A 24,711-nucleotide genomic window follows, 5' to 3' on the forward strand; every position below is an offset into this window, starting at 1 on the left:
CTCCTCTCCCTCTCCCTCCTTTCTTTCTGTTGGGGGCACACCCTGCTTGCTCCCTTGGAGGGAGGCTGGCTGTGCTGGGGGTGGCAGGAGATGGATGGGATGTGGTCCACTCTGACCAGCAGATCTTAAACCTTGAGTCACAGCTTTTTAAAGTTTTCCTTCCAGAACCTTTTTTAAAACCTTAGGTATCTGCCCGCCTGGTATGGCTCAGTGGTTGAGCATCATTGACCCATGCACCAAGATGTCCCAGTTTGATTCCTGGCCAGGGCACATGCCCAGGTTGTGGGCCCATTCCCCAGTGGGGGGCATGCAGGAGGCAGCCAATCAGTGTTTCTATCCTCTCTCCCTCTCCCTTCCGCTCTAAAAGTCAATAAAAATATATTCAAAACAAAGCAAAAACCTTAGGTAGCTAATACTGCTAATAGCCCAGTTAAGGAAACTAGATCCAATATCCCATCTCCATCACTAGAACTCAAACATGTTGAACATCTAAGGGGACAGTGCTCTTCTGTGCATGTGAGGAGGGAAGGGGCTGATAAAATAGGTTGAGAAGAAGGAAATGTGTGTAGTGTTCGTGGTATTCCAGGTAGGTCTCAACTCTGCCTGACCCAGTGGTGGGGTGGCTCAGGGGCCACAGAGATATTTTTTAAATTGGCTTTAGAGAGCAAAAAAGGGGGAGAGGGAGAGAAACATCGATTTGTTCTATTTATTTATGCATTCATTGGTTGGTGTTGTATGTGCTCTGACTGGGGATTGAACTCACAACCTTGGTGTATCAGGACAGCGCTCCAACCAACCGAGCTACCCGACCAGAGCAAGGGTCCATTATCTCACTGTGGACAGCTTGCGGGAAGGGAAGGGCATTCCAGGCAGAGAGAACAGTCAGTGCCAAGGCCCCGAGGCAAGACCAGCAAGGAGACCTGTGAGGCTGCCCTGCCAGGGAGGAAATACGGTCTGAAAAGTGGGGGTGGGGGGGCAGATGCTGTAGGGCCTTGCAGGCTAGCATGAGTACAACCCAGGGCATCCAGGGAACACCTCCCTCTCCAACCTGCGCCCCACCCACCCACAGCCGCTGGTGACCTGAGCTCAAAACCGGCAAGTCCTGGGCTTTTTCTCCTAGGCTACCAAGTCCGGTGGTTCTCCTCCCCTATTCAAATCCCCCACCCCTTCCTTTGCCTCTCAGTCCCACAGGATAAGTCCTTTGCTCACTGGTTCTGTGTGAGGACCAAAGAGGGAGTCCCATCAAGACAGGTGCATGCACAGGGCAGACCAGGTTGGGATGGGGAGGGGAGGTGCCAGGTAGACTTGGGCTAAGCTCCTCACTCAGTCCCCTCTCCAAAATAGCAAACACAACGCCCACCCTGTGCCAGCCAGTTTTAAATATCTTTGATATTAAACTTGCAGCAGTGCTTAAAAAAAAGCCTGGCCGGTGTGGCTCAGTGGTTGAGTGTTGTCCCATGCACCAAGAGGTCGCTGGTTCGATTCCAGGTCAGGGCACTTGCCCAGGCTGTGGGCCCAATCCCCAGTCGGGGGCATGCAAGAGGTGGCCAGTCGATGTTCTCTCTCATCGCTGTTTCTATCTCTCCCTCCCTCTCTCTAAAATCAATAAAGAAAAAAATTTTAAAAACGAGAACTACAAAACTTGCAGGAGTCAGGAGGCAGGTATTATTTCACCCCACTGAACAGATGAGGAAAACTAAGGCACTGAGAGGTCGAGTAGCTTGCCCAAGGTCACACAGCAAGCAAGTGACTGATGTAGGTGAGAACCTAGGCCATCTGGCTCCCCAGTCTGCGCTCAGCTAATGTGGGTCTGCTCTGCCCAGGCCCCATCTAAATAAGCACCAACCACTTGGCACCAGCTGAGTGTTGCTGCATAGGGAGGAAAAGCCCAGAATTGCCCGGTGGCTCCAAGAACCACAACCCTAGGATTTGTGTGTGAAATACCCCAACTTTCTGAAATGTTGACTCAAATTTGTTTAAATCCGTGCAGACAAAATACATCTGGGAAACAGATTTGGCCTATGGGCCACCAGTTTACAACTTCCCGGGTTATAGAATTTCCCTTTTTTGCATAAGCCATGGGGAAACAAGAGAGGTTATGTTTGTTGTTGTTAATCCTCACCTGAGGATATTTTTCCATTGATTTTTAGATAGAATGGAAGGAAGGGAGAGAGAAAAAGAGAGCGGGAGAGAGAGCGAGAGAGATGTGAGAGACACCTGCAACCCACTTATGTGCCCCTGACCGGGAATCAAACCCTTGACCCTTTGGTCTACAGGCTGACACTAACCGCTGAGCAAACTGGCCAGGGTGAGGGAGGGTATTTTTAACCAGCAGCCCAGCCAGGTCCTGGAACCTGCCCTTGGTTGTTCTCTGGGTTCTTGCTGATGTTCTTTTCATTTCTGAAGTTCATAGTCCCAGAAGCCCTATCTTCTGTTTAAAAAGAAATCCCCCAATTCTCCCATTGTAACAACTTGGATTTTCTCCCCTTGCACTGAGATCCACCTGTTCCCAATTCTGAGCTGAGTCATCCTAAGGGAGGGCTGTTAAACATCAGAATCAAGAAAGCAGCCCAGTTTGCCCCCACTTCCTCTTGTCTGGTTTTTGGGAGAAATATTTTCTTCCAAGAATTTTAAGACTAGTAGCTCCTTTCCCAACAGTGTCATTCTTTTGCATGGGTCATTCACACTTGAGTATGAACTAGCAAGGCCGTGGGGACCGGAGCTGCACTGAGAGCAGGGGGCACTTGGTGACTGCTGTGCTGGGGGCTCAGATCCCTCCTATGTGCCCTTCCTCTCAGACCGGAAACTGTATCCCATGGTTGCAGAGCAAGGACGCGTCCCCAAAGTCCCTTCGCTAGCACCCCCCTTTTCTATGTCCAGAAGTTTGGGCTCAGGGCAGCAAAGTTGGGGATGGCTCACTTTTAGAGACCATAAAGCCAGCAGAGAGGATGCTGCCAAGCACGGTCCCACCTTCAGGCCTCTACTCTTGCTGTTCCCTCTGCCTGGGATCTCTTTTCCCAGATTTTCCCACGCTGGCGCCCAAATGTCACCTCCCCAGAGGGGCCTTCCCTCGATGTAAATGAGTCCCCCCTCCCAGCTTCACCTCCACACAATCTCATCACCTGCTTTATTTTCTTAATAGCATTTACCACCCCACGAAATGATACGGTCTTTCCGCCCTCTGCTCCCCCTTAGTTCCAGAATTCCCCGACTCGCGCGGTCCTATTAGCAAAGCGCTTGCACCGGGCTCCTCCGTTCCCGCGGTGCTCGGAACCCCTAACGCGAACGCCTCCTGCAGCGCTGCCGCCCCCTGGCGGCCAAACGGCGTCACTGCTCCAGCCCCGCACAGATACCAAGATACCGCGTTGGATCCTGGGCCGCTTTATTCCGAAGGACCGCAGACGAGGGCGTGGTCAGGAGGTGGGCGGAACCTTGGGGCCCCAGACGGGCTGGTGGGCGGGGTCTAAAGGGAATGGCCAGTGAGAAGGGCTTGCTGTTCAGAGCCTTAGGACGGACGTGTTCCAGGGCTAGGGGCGTGGCCCGCCGTGCGCCTCAGGTGGGCGGGGCCTGGGCGGGGCCTCGGCCGGTTGCGCGGGACTCGCGCGGCCTACATGCCGCGCAGCACCCCATTGGGCTCCATGTCTGTGAGGTTGCCCCGCAAGTTCTGCTCCTCCTCGAAAGCCTTGAACAGTGCGTTGAAGTTGCCGGCTCCAAATCCCTGCAGCAGGAGAGAGGAGGCGAGTTGCGGGTCTAGAGAGGTAACCAGGCTACCCTGCGTGCTCCTCGGCTTGCTGGGGACAGGCGGCACCTACCTGGTGGTTGTGGCGCTGGATGACTTCCAGGAAGAGCGTGGGCCGGTCCTGCATGGGCTTGGTGAAGATCTGCAAGAGGTAGCCTTTCTCGTCGTAGTCCACCAGGATTCTCAGCTCCTAGGTGGGAGACAGGGAGCTGCGTTAGGGGCGTGTAAACCGGTACAGCTGTCGTGGAAAACCATCTGGCGGGTCCTCAAAAGGGTAAACATAGAGTGACCATATAACCCAGCAATTCCACCCCCTGGTATCTACCCAAGAGAACGAAAACATATGTCCACTCAAAAACTTGTACACAAATGATTGTAGCAGCATGATTCATAATAGCCAAAAAGTAGAAACAAGCCAAATATTCACCAGCTGATGAATGGATCGGCAAAATGTGGCCTCTGCCTGCAAGGGAACATTTGTCATAACAAGGAACGAAGCACTGACACCTGCCGCAACTTGGATGAACCTTGCCAACATGATGCCGAGGGAAAGAAGCCAGACGCCAAAGATCGCGTATTGTATGATACTGTTTCTATGCTATGTTCAGAAAAGGCAACTTTATAGAGACAAATTAACAATGCTGCCTAGGGCTGAGGGGATGGAGGGTGGGATTGGTAGGTGATGGCAACGATCATACCCCTTCTTTTTAGAGTGATGGAAATGTTCCAAAACTGATCTTGATCACGATTGCACAACACAGTGAATAGCTAAAAACTACTGAATTATGTACTTTGAAACAGTGATTTATGTTATGTGACATACATTATTAAAACTATTTAAAAAAAAAAAAAAAACTACAATGGTTTCTGGCCACAGAAGAGTAAAATCCAAAGTTCTAAATAGCCTGCAAGAGGAATCTGCCCCTGCCTACCTCTGTGACCTAGGCCACTCCTCCTTTCATCCACTCTAGCCTTCTTTCTGTTCCTCAGGCACTTGGAGCTTGCTCCTGCCTCAGGACCTTTGCACTTGCTGTTCTCGCTGCCAAGACTGCTCTTTCCCCAGCCTTTCACATAGCCAACTTCTTTTCATCATCTAAATTTCATTGACATGCCACTTCCTCAGAGAAGCCTTCCCTGACTACCTCCTGTAAAGTAGTCCCAAGTCACTCTCTGTCATGGCCTTTTTTAACTTGCCGTATGGCACAGCCTTTCTTGCTCTCTCTTGCTCTCTCTGATGGTGTTTGTGTTATTTATTTTCTGGTCGTCTGTCTCCCCGCTAGAATGCAAGTCCCATGATGGCAGGGATCTGGTCTGGTTTCCCTCTGTATCCGGGTGCCTGCTACAGGGTAGGCCTTTGGACTAAACTTGTGAGGCAAGATGGAATTCGACGCATTTTCCCAGCAGCCTGAGGAGGCTGCTCTAGCCTCACCTCCAGGATTTCAATATTCTCCTTCACCCGGATCTTGGCTGACTTGAGCTTCTCCCGCAGTTGCTTGTAGTACGTGGATGGAACATCCAGGAATTCCATGCCTCTCTCTCTCAAGTGGCGAATCTGTTTCGGAACAGGGTCAAGGTCAGCCTCCTCTCTCCATGCTCAACATATCTAGGCAGGTGGAGGTGCTGGGTCCCTGTCCTCGCTCCCCAAACTGTCAGGGCGTGCTGTGACTTCCTCCCTTTCCTCCTCGGGGGGCTTGTGGGTCCCGTTAGAGGAATAGCAATCACTAACATCCGTGGAGTGCTCACTGTGTGCCTGTCTCAAGCACTTTCTATGTATGGCCTCATTCTGTCCTTGCAGCGATCTTTTGAGGTGTTTGGATGACAGTATCCCCATTTCATAACTGGGGAAACTGAGGCATTGAGAGATTAAGTATCTATTCTCAACATAACCAGAGTGATTTTATTAAAATGTAAGTCATGTAACTTCTCTGCTTACCCCACAGGGATGTCACATCTCAGAGTCAAAGCCCTGAGCACCTGCCCCTACTCCGACCTTCTAACCTTGCCTCCTACCCCTCTCTCCTTTGCTCATTCTGTTCAGCCACATGGTCTTGCTGTTCCTTCAACCTTCCTCCGCCCTAGCTGTCCCTTCTGCAAGGTACTTCCCCCCAGATATCCACATGCTTCTCTCCTTCCAAATCTGGTCCCTCCAACTCTGCATGTTCAAGTGTCTCCTCAATGAGGCCTTTTGTGACCACCCTGCTTCTTTTTATTTATTTATTTTTAAACATTTTTTTCTTCATTGATTTTTAGAAAGAGAGGAAGGGAGAAGGAGAGAGAGAGAAACATAGATGAGAGAGACCATCGATTGGCCACCTCCTGCATGCCCCCCACTGGGGATCAGGCCCACACACAACCTGGGCGTGTGCCCTGATCGGGAATCGAACTGGCGACCTCTTGGTGCGTGGGTTGACGTTCAACCACTGAGCCACACCGGCTGGGCCCAACCTGTTTAAATAGCAGTATCCCGCCCTGGCCGGTTTGCTCAGTGGTTAGAGTGTCGGCCCGTGGACCAAAGAATTGTGGGTTTGATTCTGGTCAAGGTCAATTACTTCGATTGCGGTTCAGTCCCCGGCCCTGGTCAGGGTTGTATGGGAGGCAACCAGTTGATGTGTCTCTCTCACATGGATGTTTCTCTCTCTCTCTCTCTCTCTGTCTCTCCCCCTCCCTCTCTCCCCTTCTCTCTATCTGAAGATAAATGGAAAAATACCCTTGGATGAGGACTTTAATAAATAAATAGCAATGTCCTTCACCCTGCTTTGCTTTTCTCCAGGGCCCTCGCTGCCATCTAACATGTATGTTTTACTTGTTTTGTCTTCTGCCGCCACAAGGGTGGACACTATTGTCTTGTTGACTGATAGGTCCAAGTACCTAAAACAGCACCTGACACAGTACCTGGCACCTAGTTGGTGCTCAAGAAACATCTATTGAGAAAGTGAACGAATGGATGAATGAATGAATGAATGAATGAATGAATGAATGAATGAATGAATGAAGTTGCCAGGGCTATGCAGTGAATTCTGGGCTGGGCCTGCATTGAATGGGACAGGACAGGCTCTTGTCCACGCTGCCTGCCATACTGCCATATAAGCGATAGGGAGGACCCAGCCTCCCCAGGGGCTGGAGCCATAGACTCAGGACATTTAATTTAGCTCAAAGGACCTAATCAATCTTGTAGCCTTAATATCCTCATTTTCAAGGTGAGGCCACGAAAGCCCAGAGAAGGGGGTTGAATCCCCTAGAGAAGCACAGCAAGTCACTGGCAGAACTGGGAAGAGACTCTAGGCTTCCTGTTACCTCCGGCACCTGCCATTTCTAAAGCCCAGAGTGTTTTTCTGAAGAGGGACCGAACTCTCCCCGGGAGAATGTGCCTGCACGTGGGTGGCCGGAACCAGCAGGGGCCCTGTCGGCCCTCAGCTATTAAGGGGGCCCAGGACTGCGCTGCTGCCCCCCTTCTATTTCGCAGAGATTGGCTCTGGAGCTGAGTGGGAGGCGAATGAATGAGGACCAAAGTGGGCTTCTAACCGCTGTGATGATGTCTTGGGTCTTGAGAGCGATGTGCTGGACCCCAGCGCCCCCGTTATACTCCACATATTCCTGCGGGAAGGCAATAAAGAGACCCCCGTCACTGGTCCCATCACCCCAAGAGCCCGCCACCCCTTCCCTGCGTTCTTCTCCCCCGAGACGGCCCCACCTGGATCTGGGACTTCTTCCTGCCCGGCGCCGGCTCGTTGATGGGCATCTTGATGGATTCCTCGTAATTGGCCACCACGATGGAACGCAGAGAGCTGTACTCCGTGTGCACCTGCGTGTCGTCCACAGACCAGAAACGGTGGAACTGCAGGTTGTTCAGGTACCTGTGGGGTGGCCGGATGGGCGTGTTGGCTCTGGGACTGGCTCCATGCCCCTATTCTACCTTCCAGAATTTGTTCCCATCCATATATGTCGTAGATTTGTACCTAGACTCTGAGTTTTCCTGCAGGTGGAAGCAAAGTGTGGTGACCAGACCCTGATAGTAAGGCGATGCTCCGGCAGAGGCAGGCGCTTTGACAAGGGGTACTTGCTTCTAACTCGCAAAAGGGCGCTGTTCGGGGAGTGACAGTCGTCCTCCGAGCCTCCACCCGCGGGTCACTTTGGGCCTCACCTCGTCTGATCTCCGTGGGGATGATTTTACAGGGACCAGATGAATGGGCGGCCTCAAGCTAACTTCCTGCCCCCTAGTGCTCTGTCTCCCACTTTGACGTCTTGGGGCAAGAAGAAGCAGGGAGTGGGCCTCTGGGGGAAGGGCTTGGGCCAGGGACTCACCAGTCCGAGGCAGACTCCATCTCCTGGTCAGGCTGGTTTCCCACGATGTGGTCGATGACCTCAAGATTGCACTGGGGCCTGGGGGAGGGGCTCGGTTAAGGGTGAGACGGTTGCTCCCTAAATCTGCCCTCGTTCCCACTGGCCCCTTAAGGACAACGATAGCTCATTATTACGTAGCACCTACCACAGGTACTTTATTTGTGTCAACTCACACACCCTCACTAGCCCCATTTTACAGGTGAAGAGACTGAGGTGCAGAGAAATAAAGTACCTGGCCAAGGGTTAAGTAGCTGTGAAGTAACAGAGCTGAGATTTGAACCCAGGTAGTCTGGTTCCAGAGCCTGTTCTTAGCCTTGATGCTGCCTCTCCAAGCCACCTTTGGGGACCCCCAGGAGCTCCCCAGCAGGCTCGAAATTCTCCACCCCTGCAGAGAAGCCCACCCCACCCACCCACCCCGAGGAGCACTCACAGCTTGGAGAGCGCGGGGTCCATTTTTGCTACGGGCTCGAATCCAGGTAGGAAGAAGCCGGTGTACTTCATCTTCTCCACCAGGGTGTGTGTTGTGTCCCCATACTACGGGCAGAAAACAGCCGGCTAGGCCCCTGAGCTCCCGTCCCCTCCGAGGCCAGGCCGCATTTTAGTGCCAGCACGGCCCTGGGTCCCAACCCCAGACTGACCCTAACTCCATGTGTGATCTAGGGCAAGTCACTTCTCCAGTCTGAAATGCATTGCAGTCTGTCATTTGGGAATTTCTTTGACAGTCTGTCTACCCCACAGGGCCAGAGTTTCTCTGACGAGGCCCCTTTCCTGGTCACCACTATGTCCTCAGCACCAGGTCAGTGACAAAGATGTGGACTAAACGAAGAACGCTGAGGGACTGGGTCAAAGGAGACCAAAGGGCTCTTTCGGTCTTAATTACTTTCAAGCTGTTCACTCTCGAGAAGGCAGGACCTCGGGCAGTCTCCGTCCTGTGATAACACAGGTTCTAAACACACATGGTGATCTTTGCCTGCGTGTCTGCAATACGCCAGGCACTGTTGCATGTAAGCGATCTCATGTGACCTTGAACCCTAGGAGGGTTAAGCTGAAGAAACTAAGGCACACGGAGGTTAAGTAGTGTGTCTCAGATCACAGAGGGTCCCACCCCAGTCCTTGCTCATTTAAATGTAGTCACAGCCTGGCTGGTGTGGCTCAGTGGATTGAGCGTCGTCCCATGGACTGAGAGATCCCGGTTCGATTCCCAGCTAGGGTACGTGCCCAGGTTGCAGGCTCGAGCCCCAGTGAGGGGCGTGCAGGAGGCAGCCGATCGATGTTTTTGTCTCACATCGATGTTTCTATCTCTCTCTCTTCCTCTTTCTCTAAAAAATGAATGAAAACACCTAAAACATGAATGAATGAATGAATGAATGAATGAATGAATGAAGTCACAGAGAGGTGAAGTGATTTGCCCAAAGTCACACAGCTAGAGCGAGGTGGGGCTTCCCCAGACCCGGTCCCTCTACTTTCTTCAAAGCCCCTGCCTGAAGCTTGCATCCCCATGATGTCACCCCCACTGGGGAGGAAGGGGAACCCCAAGGGGTGGCAGGTACCTCTCATCAGCCTCTGCACACTAGCCAGGCATTACAGGGGGTCAGACTCGAGGGGGTCTGTGCTTGGAAACACAGGTGGGATGACGCGAGTCTGGGAGCGGTGGGGGTCCTGGCATCTCAGGGGGCGCTAACAGGAGGGTGGGGGTGCCAAAGTTAGCTTACCGTCTGCAGCACAGCAAACTTCACCTTCCCGAACTTATCCTGCTCCACCCAGGGCTCCCGAATGATTTTGGCACCCCGTTCCCGGGCTTTCTGTGGGGACACGGGGTGGGGGACATGGTAAGGGCCGGGCTGTCCAGGAGCCCATGTTGACGGGTCCGGCTAGATTGCCTCTGTGTGGGCCAGCTTCTGCTGCTGGCCCTGGTACCCATGCCTCATGCCCATTTGGCAGATTGGGAAACTGAGGCCCAGGCCCAGAGCTGAGGCTATGGGAGACAAACCCGGTGGGGGTGGAGGTCTGTCCTGCCTCTCCTAACACCCTGTGGCCCTTTCCTCTCTCCAGTCCTCAGCTTCCCGCTCTGTAAAATGGGTGTCTCCATAAGAAGAATGTGAGCTGGCATGAACTGAGCACCTATTGTGCGTCAGACCCTCTGCCGAGTGCCTTACACACATAGTTTGTATACGTGTTTAGCAAAACCTACTGCATGTCTGTGCTTGTCACATGCGGGGCATTGCTGCAGGTATTAACCTCTTACATCCTTACAAAATCCTTACGAAAGGTGATGTTATTGTCTCCGTGTTATAGGTGAGGAAATGGAGGCACAGAGAGGTTAAGCCACTTTGCCCAAGATCACACAGCGAATACGGCCCAGACAGTGTGCCTCTGGGACTTATACTCTGGACCTCGAAACTGCCCTCGAGTACAGTGTTTGGTTCAGAGTCGTACTCAGGGAATGGTCACTGTGATCTCGTTGCCTCTGTGAGAACTCAGGGAGGTAGGTGCTGTGGTTATCCCCATTTTATGGATACTGAGGCTCAGAGAGAGGACACACAGTCGGGGCAGGGTGTCGCTGGATCTCAGGCGTGTGTCGTTCAACATGGCAGTGTCCTCCAGCCCTGACTGATGGGGGTCCCCATGGCAGACAGAGGGCCGGCCGAGCCTTATTCCTTTGTCTCCACACCAGCCCTGGTGTGATCTCACCTGCACGATGTAGTCACAGTCTTCCACCTCGAACGCTATGTCCTTCACTCCGTCACCATGTTTCACCAGGTGATCGCCCATGTCTGTGGCCGGCAGGGGTGGGTGTGGGTGGCGCTGGAGTCACGGCCCCTCACCTTACTCCCAACCTGATGGGCTCCGTCCCCTTCTAGGCTGAACCCTGCCCGCCCCCATGCCCCTGACCCCACCCACAGTCCCAGGTCTCCACCCCTCACTTCAAACCCCTCAAACCCCTTGGGGGTCCCCTCACCTTTGTTCCAGGGGTTGAGCGCAGAGGAGAAAACAAACACAATCTAAGACACAGGGAGGAGGTGAGCTGTGGCTTCTCCCAATGCGGGCAGGTGACCCCACCCCTTCCTCCCTGTCCGCCACTCACACCCCGCGGGGGGCAAAAGGAACCAGATTAGTCCTCCAGCCAGACAGGATCCCTGGCCCTGGGTTGCAGTCCCTGCTCTGCCTTAGTTTCTCCCCTGGTCCTGAGGAATTGGGGGCCTCCACTGTGCCCGCCACCCCTGGGGTCCTGAGACACGCTGCTGATTGGGTCTCGTGGGCCAGGGCACTGCTGTCTTCCAGCTCTGACCCCCGAGGCCTCTGCCAACTTTCCCTGAACGTCTGTGAGGCCAGCACTGGAGGAGAAACTACGAAGGTCCCTGTTGCGGGCTGTGCAAAGGGCCTGAGGCGGGGCGGCGCTCCGCTCCGCTCCCCTCGCAGCGCCAAGCATCCTGGCAGAGGCCTGGGTCTTCTGGGGAAAGGGCTACCTGTCTACTTCACCCACAGGTGCGACAGGCTCAGGGAGCTGACACCAGCAGGAGAGGGGTAGGCCTCCTGGGTGAGTGGTGGTCCTGGGGTGTGGACTCACCTGCCCTTGTTTGACCACGTGGCTGACCACATCCCTGGAACCCGTCTCCAGGCCCCTGTAGGCCAGTGGTTTAAAGCCCATCTTGCTGCAGTAGAAGGACGCGGCCTGGATCGGAGTGGAAGCCGCGTTCGCGAGGGCCAAGGGGCCCGCCTGGGGTGCCCCAGTGAGCGCTCCCAGGCCCCCCAGCTCGTCTGCCCCATTGCCCCAGGTCAGAGTCCCTCCTGGGAAGAAGGTCCACTCTCTGACCTCTCCTGACCTCAGATAAGACACCTGCTGGGGTCCGGCCCTGATTGTGTAAATAGGACCCGGAGTATCTGTCCTTCCTGGGCCGGTCCCAGCACTGGCCTGACCCTCCCCTCCTGGAGGCCAATCACGGACTCGGCTGCAGTCCGCCTTGTCCGCGAGGCCTCTTGCCCGCCCTCTGCCCACTCCAGGACCTCGCCGTGGCATCTACCTGCTTGGCGTTGCCAACCCAGAAGGTCACAGAGTGGAAGTGGAGGAATCGGCCTCTCTCGGGCTGAGGAGAGAGGGGATGAGGCTGAGTCCCTGGACTGGATCACCTCCCTTGTCCCCCCAACCCCCCATAGTCTTGCCCAGCTGCTAAACAGGTTTCTCATCTGGAACTTGAGTTTCTGGGGGGCCAGGATTGAGAAGCCCCCCGCAGGAGGCCTGCCCAGGTTTCACAGAAGGAAACAGCCTGATGCTACAGCAATACAGATTTCGGTCGGACATTAGAAAGAACTTCCAGGCAGGATTAAAAGAATGACAGGTATTTGTTTTTGTTTTTTTGTTAATCTTCACCTGAGGATATTTTTTCCATTAATTTTTAGAGAGAGTGGAAGGGAGGGAGGGAGGAAGGGAGGTAGAGAAAGAAGCATGGATGTGAGAGAGACACATCGACAGGTTGCCTCTCGTGCCCCCACTGGGGCCGGGGTTTGAACCTGCAACCCAGGTACATGCCCTTGGCTGGGAAGCGAACCCATGACCCTTTGGTGGGTGGGCCAATGTGCTAACCACTGAGCAACACTGGCCAGGGCAAGAGATTGACAGGAATTTAAGAAGAGATAAATACTGGCCAGGGCAAGGTTGAATCGTGCAGTCTGGGCGCAGAGGTGACCTTGAGTGTACATCCTGGGCTTCGCAAACCCGCTGTGCTTATTCCTCTTCCGACGTTTGCTGACACCCCAGTCTCCCAGCCCCGACCCCCATTTCTGCTTCCCACTTACCTTCTCTCCTTTGTTGCTGTAAGACGTCTAAGGAGAAAGAAAAGAACAGTGAGGCTGGGAAACTCAGCCACAAGGTGTTTCTGGAAGTCTCCCTGCAGATCCGCACCACCCTCGGGAGGCTGCGGGGCCCTGGGCAGGCACTTACCATGGTTGGTCTTGGTCACACTTGCTGCTGGGACCGGAGGCCGGGAGGAGCGCGGGCAGAGTATTTAACAGCCAGCAGGTCCCGCCTCTGGCCTCCGGACTGCCTGGGGGTGGGAGCTGACCCCAACCCTGAAGCTCCCAGGCCTGAGCCTCTGATCCAGCTGCGGCCCTTCCTGGACAGGGCGGTGCCATCAGGTCCAGCCAGGGCAGTGGCTGGCAAGGGCAAGACGCCAAGGGCACGTTCTTTCTAGGACCCTGGGCTTGGACTGTGATCTCTGCCCTCCAGAATCCAAAGCTCAGAAGCCAGTGCCAGCGGGAGTGTAGTGGTGGCTCCGGACTGTTATTCAGGGAGCATCTGAGGGCGGGTGGGGGCTGGTCTGAAGCCCTGTTTGTGTGGGAATGGTCTGGTTTGCATTTGGGTAAAAGGGTTGCATTCCATTGTATTCCATGCTGGCTAGAGGCATGGGTGTGGGGTTTGAATCCTGGAGTTGGTGTACCCTATGTGACTGGGGAAAGTCACCAAACCCCTCTGAGCCTCGGTCTCCCCAGCTGTAAAATGAGAGCGATAGTAGTACAGTGGGGATTGAATGGGATCAAGTATAAATCTTTTGCAGTAGAACCTGGTGCACAGTCAGGTCTTTGTTAATGTTGGTTATGATTAATTATGTTTCTTTGGGGCGTAGGGGGACTGATGGAGAATAGGGTGGGGGCTTGGTGTTGCCACGGCCTGAGTTTGGGGAGAGAGGTCATGGCTCTGCCCCTGCCCAGGTTCTCAGAGTGTCCCGGGCGGTGGGTGGCGGAGTCGCCGGCTCGAAGCAGGAGGGCCAGGGCCCTCCCGGCACCTCCACACCTGAGCCTCCAGGTCTCACTCTTCTGGAAGATGAATGGTAACTGCTGGCCAGCCTGGCATTTACCTGAGGCCCCAGGACAGCCCGGGTCCCCAGGAGCTGTGGCTGAGCCCTCTTCACAGGGAACCGGCTTTGTCAACTACCCTCATTGTCTGGAAACTTCCAGCCCTGACACGGACCATCTTGGCCCCTGACTGTGCTATGACCCCCCCATCCTCTTGCATTTTGCTCCCCAAATGTTCGACACCAGCCTTTAAACAAACAAAACAAAACCTGATCATTGTGGCCAGTAATTACCTCAAGGATCATTTGTCCCAACGTTCCAATTTTTTTATCCTCACCCGAGGACTTTTTTTCTGTTTTAGTTCAGATAGAGTGGGAGGGAGAGAGAGAGAGAGAGAGAGAGAGAGAGAGAAAGAGAGAGAGAGAGAGAGAAACATCAACGTGAAAGAGACACATCGAGTGGCTGCCTCCCACACAACCCCAACCAGGACCCGGGGACGAATTGCAACCGAGGTCCGTGCCCTTGGCTTGAATAGAACCCGAGACTCATTGGTCCGCGGGCTGGCGCTCTAACCGCTGAGCAAACCGGCCAGGGCCCACTGTTCTAATTTTTTAGAGAAAAACTGACAAATAGCAAGAACGTGCCTGGGGCTCCTCCCCACAAGGTATTGGACCTGGTAAGAACAGAGGTCCAAAGTCCAGCCCACGTGCTTCTGACGTTGGATTCCATCCTACCAGTCCAGATGCCGGCTCCCTTCCTTTCTCTGTTTTCTGGGCAGAACCGGAGGCCTCTCCTGGCACACCTCACCAGCCTGCCCTCAGTGTCCACCTCTCCCCCTCTGGGTCTGGGTTTCCAACTGAGAAATCCAGAGCGAGAGGGGCCCCGAGTGGAGCTCATAGACCAGACGGTTCCACGGAAGGAGAGGACATGGAGGGACTTGGATTTCAGGAGGGCTGAAACCGGGCCTAGACCGTGTCTCCCTGGGCCTAGACCGTTTGTACAAGCTACGAGCTTTGTGCTGAGCACCTGCTTCCTTTCTGGAAGTCAGATTTTGGTCCATGCAGTGCAGTGGGCGCCTATGTGACTGGCACCCAGTGAAAACCCCGACTCTTAGGCTCAGGCATGAGCTCCTGGTAGACAACACTGTGCAGCCCCTTGCTGGAGGACCTCAGTGCACGCTGTGACCCAGGGACACGGTCCTTGGCCATTTGCCCCTGTGTCCTCCGGATGTCCCCCATGTCCCTGTTCCTGGGCCGATGTCCCTGTGGGTTTTTGCTATATCTTAGCTACAGTTAGGACCGCATGCTGTTTCCTGCGAGTGCTCCTAGCACACCATCCAGCCTGGGAGCCCCGGATGCGTTGGTGGCAGCCGCGGAATTTGCTCCATCGGTTCTGACTTACTGGAAGATGGCAGAAGCATTGTTTGGGGAAAGGAAGGATGAAGGGGAAAGGGATGTGCTCCTGGAGACAGGAATGTGCCCTTCCCAGCTCTATAAACACTGGCCGCCTCTTTCTTATGACGTGGCCAAGGTGGCCTTGGCCCTGAGCTCCTTTGGGAAGACCTTGCTGAGTACTGGGTACCTGCCCAGGGGCCTCGGGGCGGCCTGCAAGGCCTCCCTGAATGGATGACAAATCTTGGAAGCTTGTGTGGCTGTGGAGTTACCTGTGGGGGTGCGACAGCAGCTTGAGCTGCAGCTGAATCTGGTGTGAGAGGTAAAAACTACCCCTGGGCTTTGACCATAGGTGGGACCTCAGGAGAGTCCGCTAGCCTGATCCCTTGGTCAATTCTGGCTGCACCGGCTAAAACCAGGGCGGGCGGAGCCCAGTGTCCTTGTGCCTTTGGGGTTTTTTCTCTCCTCCAGGAGGGAAGGGAAGGGGCCCAAACATTCCCAAAGGTGGCCTTCGGGGGACCCAAAATATCGAAAGCTTGCAATGGTCTCTCCTCCCAATGGGATGAAAAAAGTTAAAGCACCTTCCAGAACGGGGTGGGGGTGGGGGGTGGAGGCAGTGGGGAAGGGGGCGGGGCGGTGTTCCAGCAGCTGCTGCAGCCCCTCCCCCATAGTTTAAGTACATTTGGAACGAAAATAAAGGAGGAGGAATGTGTTTAAAAATGGCTTTGTATTTTATAGCTACTATCTCTGGGTATGTGATTAGAATGGATGTAAAGTGTTATATGCTTCTAATTTCATAAGTACTAGAGGGATCGTCACAGTCAGGGAGAGTTGGGGAGAAGTGTCACTGGGTCGCGACCTTCCTGCATTTTTCCGTGTGGGCAGCTGGGAATTTTAATTCTTTGAGTATGGAAAACAGAACACATCTCTGTAATTCATGACTCCTCTGTGATGTTTGCCTGTTGGATCCTCCTGTGGGGGGGGAGAATAGCTTGAAAAAGAAAGTCACTCTCTAAATGGAGAAGCAATTTTGAGGTTTAAAAAAGTACATTTTAGTTGCTCGTAAGCTCTTAGGGGCTGATGGTTTTCGAGGACGTGGGTATTTTTGAGGGGGTCAGCCTGGGCTCTAGGACCAACGTGACAGGAAGGCTTGGGAAGGCCAGGGACTTGAGACCCGCTCTCTGGCCCGCAGCGTCTCAGCTTGGCTGCAGCAGAAGGGAAGCTGTGAGTGCCCCCGCCCCAGCTTCACTGGGGAATGACGGACACCATCCGCGCGTGAAACAGGACAGCGATTCTTAGCCACTGGACGGAGTGTAAGTCAGGAGAGCCGTTCAGCTTTGCCACCTGGGACCTTCGGCATCGGAGGGCACCCGGGCTGCAGGAGCCCTGCTAAGACCTGGGCCCCCGGGCCAGCCCTCACGCCTCCAGTTCCCGGACTAATTTCCCAGTCCTTGATGGGAGGGCTGTGGGGCCTGGCAAGGGACAGAGAAGTTCTGTTCATGGCCCGGTGCCCTTGAACCCGCATTAGTTCTCTTTGGGGGTCTGTGATGAAAGATTCTAGGAAGCAGAGCCCAGGGCTGTTTGGCTGTTTTTAGGTCCAATTTTTCAGATGTAACTAAAGCCGCTTGGTTTATTTATGGTCCCCAATGGTCCCATATTAATGGATCACAAATAGGCCACTGGGCCACTCCGGGCCAAGCACAGCAGCGACACACAGCTGGGTTTCCTGCTCAGCTCGCTTGCCTATGTTGACCTTGATCAGAGAAGCTTTTCAAGTCCTGATGACGTTGCAGCTCTACTGTAAAACCCTCAATAGCTCCCCATGGCCTCAGAGTCCATAAACGTTTAGAGCATCATTCATCAGAGCTAAAAAGTGGAAAATAACCCGCTGACTGACTGTAGTGTGTACATAGGATGGAATATTCACCCATAGAAAGGAATGAAGTGCTCACAGATGCTACAACACAGATGAACCTTGAAAACATGTGAGTGAAAGAAACCAGTCACACAAGCCCACACACTGCACGATGTCACTGATACCGAATGTCCGAAACAGGCAGATCCAACTCTGGCTGGCAGTTTTGTCTCCAGAGCCCCCAGTGAGGTTGGCCAAGGCCTTGTTGGGTTCCCCACCACTGATGGCTCCTTCTCTCCCACCTGGCTTCCCCCGTCCTTTCATCATTGTGGATCCCTAAAAACATCTTGCACCCCAAGCTCTGTCTCAGCCTCTGTTTCTGGAGAACCAACCCATTCCGTGACAACCCCGTATTCCCCGGGCTGGACAGCGCCCCCTCTCCTGGCATGCCACTGTCCAGCACTGTGCCCGGTTCATCCTCTCAACTTACTGTTATTTCTCCCAGTTCACAGATGAGGAAACTGAGACTCAGGAAGACGAAGACCTGCCCAAATAACTTGTCCACTGTGGTTCGAACGTGCTGGGCCAGAACCTGGATTCCGACCATCGTATCCCTGTCGGCTGCTGTCCAAACAGAACCAGTCCTTTCTTTAGAGGTGTCAAGGGGCTTAGCATCCACTGGGGGAACGTGTACATGCAGGCGTGCTCTGAACATTGTCACTTTTTTTTTTAGCCTCATCCGAGGACATTGTCCCATTTTTTTGTTCAGATAGAGTGGGAGGGAGAGAGAGGGAGAGAGAGAGAGAAACATCAATGTGAAAGGGACACATCGAGTGGCTGCCACCCGCACGACCCAACCAGGGCCGGGGACAAACTGCAACGGAGGTACGTGCCCTTAGCGGGAACCGAACCCGGGTCTTTCTGGGCCACAGGTCGACGCTCTAACTGCTGAGCCAAACCAGCCAGGGCTGAACCTTGTCACTTTTTAGTCTAGAAGAGGTAGTCACAGGGATGTAAAGAACAGTGTAGGGAATATAGTCAACAATATTGTAATAACTATGTATGATGCTGGGTGGGTACTAGAATTATTGGGGGGATCACGTCATAAGTTATGTACATGTCTAGCCACTATGCTGTATACCTGAAACTAATATAAAATAATATTGACTGTCAACTGTAATTGAAAAAGGATGGAGCAGTTGGCTGTGGAAAATAGTTTACCTGCCTGCTTAAAAAAAAAATCAGCCCTTGCCCTGGCTGGTTTGGCTCAGCGGTTAGAGCGTTGGCCTGCAGTCCAGAGAGACCTGGGTTCGGTTCCCACTAAGGGCAGGTACCTCGGTTGCAGTTTGTCCCCAGCCCTGTTGGGTCGTGCGGGTGGTGACCACTTGATGTGTCCCTTTCACGTCGATGTTTCTCTCTTTCTCTCCCTTCATCTCTCTCCCTCCCACTCTATCTGAACAAAAAATGGAAAAGATGTCCTTGGATGAGGATTTAAAAAAAAATCAGCCCTAGTCGGTTTTGCTCAGTGGTTAGAGTATCAACCCGCAGATCAGAGAGTCCTGGGTTCGGTTCCCGCTCAGGGCATGTACCTTGGTTGCAGTTTGTCCCCAACTCCGGTTGGGGTTGTGTGGGTGGCAGCCACTTAATGTGTCTCTCTCACATCAATGTTTCTCTCTCTCTTCCTCCCTCTCTCCTTCCTGCTCTGTCTGAAGATAAATGCAAAAATGTCTTCAGGTGAGGATTAGGGTGAGGATAAAAAAAAAAAAAAATTTTTTTTTAAATCAAAAGTTTAGCCCGGCCGGTGTGGCTCAGTGGTTGAGCATCGACCCATACGCCAAGAGGTCGCTGGTTTGATTCCTGGTCCGGACACATACCCAGGTTGTAGGCCCGATCCCCGGTCAGGGGTGTGCAGGAGGCGGTCAGTTGATGTTCTCTCTCATTGATGTTTCTATTTCCCTCTCTCTCCCTCTCTAAAGCAATAAAGAAATTTTTTTTTTAAAAAATCAGAAGTCTAGAACAGGTCCTGTAGTGTGAGATAGTAAATATTTTAGGCTTTGAGGCCCATTCAGCCTCTACTGCAATGAACTATTCAACTCTGTTGTTGTTGTATGTAAATGAATTGGCATGTCTGTGTGCCAATAAAACTTTATTTACAAAAACAGGCAGTGAGAAAAAAGAGACAGTAGTCCAAATTTGGACCAAAGACCAATAGTCTGCCCACCCCTGCCTAGACAAACAATAAACAAATGAAGCCTTGGTTTTAGCATTTGAATTCTATGGTGTAAATACTCCCTATAGCCAAGCTCAAGCTACCAAGGTCACTGAACTTGGGTTTGAGAACAGTGTGTGCGGTAACGTGCAACACAGATCTAACACGCAAGAGCACAGGTAGTACTGAGATGTAGTAAAATAATTAGGAAGGGATGAGACTTGAGCATTTATTCCTTTGTTTTTTAATACAGTTTATTTAGTTGCAGGCTTATGTTATCTAATTTTTTTTGTTTTTAATTTAATCTTCAGTATAATTTAATTTCAAATAATGCTAGTGTTTTAAAAAAAAATGGTTTTCAAACTTCCCGAAGAATTAACAGTGGACTCTTCTGAGCCAGTTGACGCTGTTCCACGGTCTGATTGCCTGAGGTTTTGGGGGTGGGAGGCCCCCGTGACTGGGGACCAGGCAGAGGACGGCAGTGGCGTGGAGGCTGAGCAGCTGCTATGACATCGAGGCCTAGGGCACATCAAAGGGTTTTTTTCTTTCCTCTTGGGCCAAACTACCATCACGTCAGTACCTGGTCACTTGCATAAGCCGAGGATGAAGTTACTCAAGATCAATCATTGATCCCTTCCAGAATGAACCTGTGTCCTCACCATCCAAGGTCTCCAGGCTTTCAAACATCTGCCACCCTTCACTGTCTTTCACTCTTCACTCGATAATAGGGGAATTAGCTCTGGCCTCCATTTTGCTGAGCTGCCTTCAATATGTTGCTTGACCTCTCTGAACCTCCTTTCCCCATTTCTGAATATTAGGGAGAACTGTAGTAGCAGAGTCTCTGTTGTCTACAGGGATAGGAGTGACTGCGTCCAATGCTTTGCATTTAACATAACCCTAGGAGGGAGGTATTATTATGCCCATTTTACAGTTCAAGAAACTGAGGCTCAGAGAAGCTAAGTGGTTCATATCAGTAAGTGGTAGAGTTGAGATTCATTCCCTGTCCAAGTTTCTCATATTTTTCTGGTGTGTCCCATGCCTCTGGAGACCTGAGGATTTTAACAAATGAAAAGGGTCTGAGCCTAGCCAGTGTGGCTCAGTGGTTGAGCATCGACCCTGCACCAAGAGGCCGCTGTTTTGATTTCCGGTCAGGGCACATGCCCAGGTTGTGGGCCAAATCCCCAGTAGGGGACATGCAGGAGGCAGCCAGTCGATGTTCTCTCTCATCGATGTTTCTATCTCTCTCTTCCTCTCCCTTCCGCTCTCTCTAAAATCAATAAAGAAAAAAAATTTTTAGCCCTGGCCAGTTTGGCTCAGCGGTTAGAGCGTCGGCCTGTGGTCCGGAGAGACCCGGGTTTGGTTCCCGCTAAGGGCATGTACCTCGGTTGCAGTTTGTCCCCGGCCCTGGTTGGGTCGTGTGGGTGGCAACCACTCGATGTGTCCCTTTCACGTCGATGTTTCTCTCTCTCTCTCTCCCTCCCACTCTATCTGAACAAAATATCAAAAAATGTCCTCGGGTGAGGACTAAGAAAAAAAAAAAAAAAATTTAAAAAAAGAAAAGAGTCTGAGAGGCCATTATCGAGGGACTTGAACCCCAAATGCTCCAGGAGGCAGGAGAATGATACAGAAGAGAGAGAGCTGGGTGGGATTGTGGAGTTTAAACTCACACTTCGTCGGTAAGGGTAACGATTACTCCAGCTTCAACCACTTGTTGCTTGTGGGGACACGGCCTAGTTTGGTCAGATTTTGATCAAAAGAAGCTGGAAATTGGAATTTTTATGTGAAATCCATTGACCAAAAAATTGTATTGCTTTAAATTCTGTTTATATGAAATAGCCAAGATAGGTAAATCCATAAGGACAGAAAGCAGACTGGTGGTGGCCAGGGACTGGGGGGAGTGTGGAAAAGGGAGTGACTGCTTAATGAGCATAGGGTTCCTTTTGGGGTGATGAAAATGTTTTGGAACGAGATAGAGGTGGTGGTTGCACAACATTGTAAATACACTAAATGCCACTGAATTGTTCACTTTAAAAATGGTTAATTTTATGTTGCATGAATCTCGTCTTGATTTTTAAAAGTTGTATTGGTTCTAACAATGTTCTTTATGATTTTGTGTATATTTTGAAATTGGGAAGTAGTATTTCTTTTTTGTTTTTTTTTTGTTTTGTTTTTATCCTCACCTGAGGACACTTTTCCCATTTTTTGCACAGATAGAGTGGGAGGGAGAGAGAGGAAGAGAGAGAGAGAGAGAAACATCGACGTGAAAGGGACACATCGAGTGGCTGCCACCCGCACGACCAACCAGGGCCGGGGACAAACTGCAACCGAGGTACATGCCCTTAGCGGGAACCGAACCCGGGTCTCTCTGGACCGCAGGCCAATGCTCTAACCGCTGAGCCAAACCGGCCAGGGCGGGAAGTAGTATTTCTACTGAAGATTAATATACATGAAAAAGTGCAAAATGTACACAGCTCTGAATTTTCACAAACTGAATGCACCTGTTTCACCAGCTCAGATAGGTGTCTTGTTTTATTCTTTATAACAGAATCAATACAACTTAAGTTAGGGGGAAAAAAGAGAAAATACACATAATTAAAAGTAAAGACAAAAAAAGGAAACAGAAAATACATAAAACAAACCCACTCATAATCCTTTATCTATAGGCAACTACAATGGACAATTAGGGCATATCCACACAGACTACTTTCTTTTTTTTTTTTTTTTTTTTTAATTAAATTTATTGGAGTGACATTGTTTAGTAAAATTATATAGGTTTTCAGGTGTACAATTCTACAGACTTCCTAGTAAAAACATAAACATGTATATGATACTTTCCTATAGCATATTTTTATTATATATGCTTTTTAAACACTGTTCATGGTAAGAAATACCTATGTTAATTATTTTTGTGATGTGTGTTTCATTGAAAGGCTGTATCATAATTACTTTAACCAAATATTTAGAAACAGCGTCTGCAATGATCTATCTCTCTTCAATGTATAGCTTCATGCTCTTTGACAATGATTTTCTTAGTTAAATTACTATGAATTCATATTAATATATGTCCTATTTTTTCCATTGCTTTCTCCTCTGCCCCACACTCTGCTCAGTCAGGTACAAAATATTAACAATCTCATGGGCCCTGGCCAGGTAGCTCAGTTGATTAGAGCGTCGTCCCCATACCCTGAGGTTGCGGGTTTGATCCCTGGTTAGGGCACATACAAGAATCAGCCAATGAATGCCTAAATAGGTGTTTCTCTCTCTCTCTCTCTCTCAAATCAATTTAAAAAAAAATCTTGCCTGGCCCGTGTGGCTCAGTGGTTGAGTGTCAACCCATGCACCAAGAGGTCGATTCCTGGTCAGGGCACATACCCAGTTTGTGGGCCCAATCCCCAGTGGGGGGCATGCAGGGGGCGGCCAATCGATGTTCTCTCTCATCGATGTTTCTATCTCTCTTTCCCTCTTCCTTTCTCTCTCTCTAAAAAAAAAAAAAATCTTGCCCTGGCCGGTTTGGTTCAGCGGTTGGAGCGTCGGCCTGCGGTCCTGAGAGATCCGGGTTCGGTTCCCGCTAGGGGTGCGTACCTCGGTTGCAGTTTGTCCCCAGCCCTGGTCGGTTGTGTGGGTGGCAGCCACTTGATGTGTCCCTTTCGCATCGATGTTTCTCTCTCTCTCTGTTCCTCTCTCTCCCTCCCACTCTACCTGAACAAAAAATGGAAAAATGTCCTCGGGTGAGGATAAAAAAAAAAAAAAATCTTGCCCTGGCTGGTTTGCTAAGTGGTTAGAGCATCGGTCCACGGACCAGAGAGACCCAGGTTCGGTTCCTGCTAAGGGCACGTACCTAGGTTGCAGTTTTTCCCCAGCCCCGGTTGGGGTTGTGTGGGTGGCAACCACACATGTCTCTCTCACATTGATGTTTCTCTCTCTCTCTTCCTCCCTCTCTCTCGCCCGCTCTATCTGAGGATAAATGCAAGAATGTCCTTGGGTGAGGATAAAAAAAAAATCTTTCCCTGGCTTTTGTGGCTCAGTCAGTTGGCGCACCCTCATGGAAACCAAAAGGTCGCAGGTTCTATTCCCAGTCAGGGCACACACCTAGGTTGTGGGTTGGATTCCTGGTGGGGGCAGATATAGGACAACCAGTTGATGTTTCCTCTCAGGCCGAAGGTGAGAGGTGGAGAAGAGGCTGCGCCCTGCCCAGCTCCCTCTCTGCCAGGTGTTCGGACTATAGTGCTGAGCTCCTCTACCGAAGGCCCCACTCTTGTTGGGTGGCTACACCCTCCCTGGGTTCTGAAACTACCCCAGCTCCTGGGGGTGGGGTCTGACTACTCAGGTTGTGGGTCCCAGGCGGTTTTATTATTACTTATTTGCTCCCTTAAGCTTGCCTGTGACTGTAAATACCCCTTTCATGAGGTTACTGATTCGATTCCTGGTCAGGGCACATGCTGGGGTTTTGGGCTCCATCCCTGGTAGGGGGCATGCAGGAGGCAACCAATCAATGTTTCCCTCTCCCATTAATGTTTTTCTCTCTTTCCTCCTCTCCCTTCTTCTCTCTCTCTCTAAAAAAAAAAGGAAAAATCAATTAAATTTTTTTTTAAATAGCCCTTTCAGTGCCCTGGCCTGTTTGGTTCAGAGGTTAGAGCGTCGGCCAGCGGTCCAGAGAGACCTGGGTTTGGTTCCCGCTAAGGGCATGTACCTCGGTTGCAGTTTGTCCCCGGCCCTGGTTGGGTTGTACGGGTGGCAGCCACTTGATGTGTATCTTTCATGTCGACGTTTCTCTCTCTCTCTCTTCCTCTCTCCCCTCCCACTCTGTCTGAACAAAAAAAAGGGGGGGGTAAAATGTCCTCGGGTGAGGATAAAAAATAACATAAATAGCCCTTTCAGTAAATACTCTTTAAATATCCTTCTGAGTGTACCAGCTCTTTCGTGATAGGACCTTGAACTGATTCAGTAACTAATTTAAAATTCCAAAAAATTCTTGTGAGCCAGCTGCCACAAGCTTGCCACCAATTTGGACTTTGAAGTCCAGCCCCTTGGTATGTAGATGCAGGAGCAGAGGTAACTGACTTGCCAGTCTGCCTGCTCCTAGGCCAGGGTGGAGGGGAAATATGGAAAGTTTGCTGAGTCCTGAGGGCAGGCAGTATTAATGATCACATACCAGGTCTTCCTGGGGGAGCTGTAGCCTCCTGGCTCTCTTTCCCAATTCCAGGTCTCTTGGCCTCCCTCTCCTTCTGAAATAGAAATGAGCACGATATGGGTGTTTGGGAAGAGGCAAACAGTTTAAGTTCTTTGCGATCTTGGCATCTTTGTAAAACAAAGGCTTTGTGGGTAGTCCGGTGGTCCCTGCAGGTAAGATGAGCTGGAATGAGGAAAGAGCAATGATTGTTCTCTT

General features: G+C 51.6%; 1 protein-coding gene across 1 annotated transcript; it reads right to left on the reverse strand.

Moving 5' to 3' along the window:
- Positions 1–3,607: 3,607 nt before the first annotated feature.
- HPD (4-hydroxyphenylpyruvate dioxygenase) lies at positions 3,608–13,058 on the reverse strand. Its single transcript, XM_036276339.1, has 14 exons — positions 13,020–13,058; positions 12,875–12,901; positions 12,103–12,165; positions 11,649–11,753; positions 11,040–11,082; positions 10,772–10,854; positions 9,793–9,882; positions 8,511–8,614; positions 8,042–8,119; positions 7,431–7,593; positions 7,262–7,333; positions 5,169–5,291; positions 3,813–3,929; positions 3,608–3,718 (listed from the first exon to the last, which is right to left on the reverse strand). Exons 1-14 carry the CDS (start codon positions 13,020–13,022, stop codon positions 3,608–3,610), a joined length of 1,182 nt encoding a protein of 393 aa, XP_036132232.1. The 5' UTR covers positions 13,023–13,058.
- Positions 13,059–24,711: the final 11,653 nt, after the last annotated feature.

The sequence above is a fragment of the Molossus molossus genome, unplaced genomic scaffold (genome assembly GCF_014108415.1).
Source record: "Molossus molossus isolate mMolMol1 unplaced genomic scaffold, mMolMol1.p scaffold_m16_p_22, whole genome shotgun sequence".
In the NCBI taxonomy this organism is placed as follows: domain Eukaryota; kingdom Metazoa; phylum Chordata; class Mammalia; order Chiroptera; family Molossidae; genus Molossus; species Molossus molossus.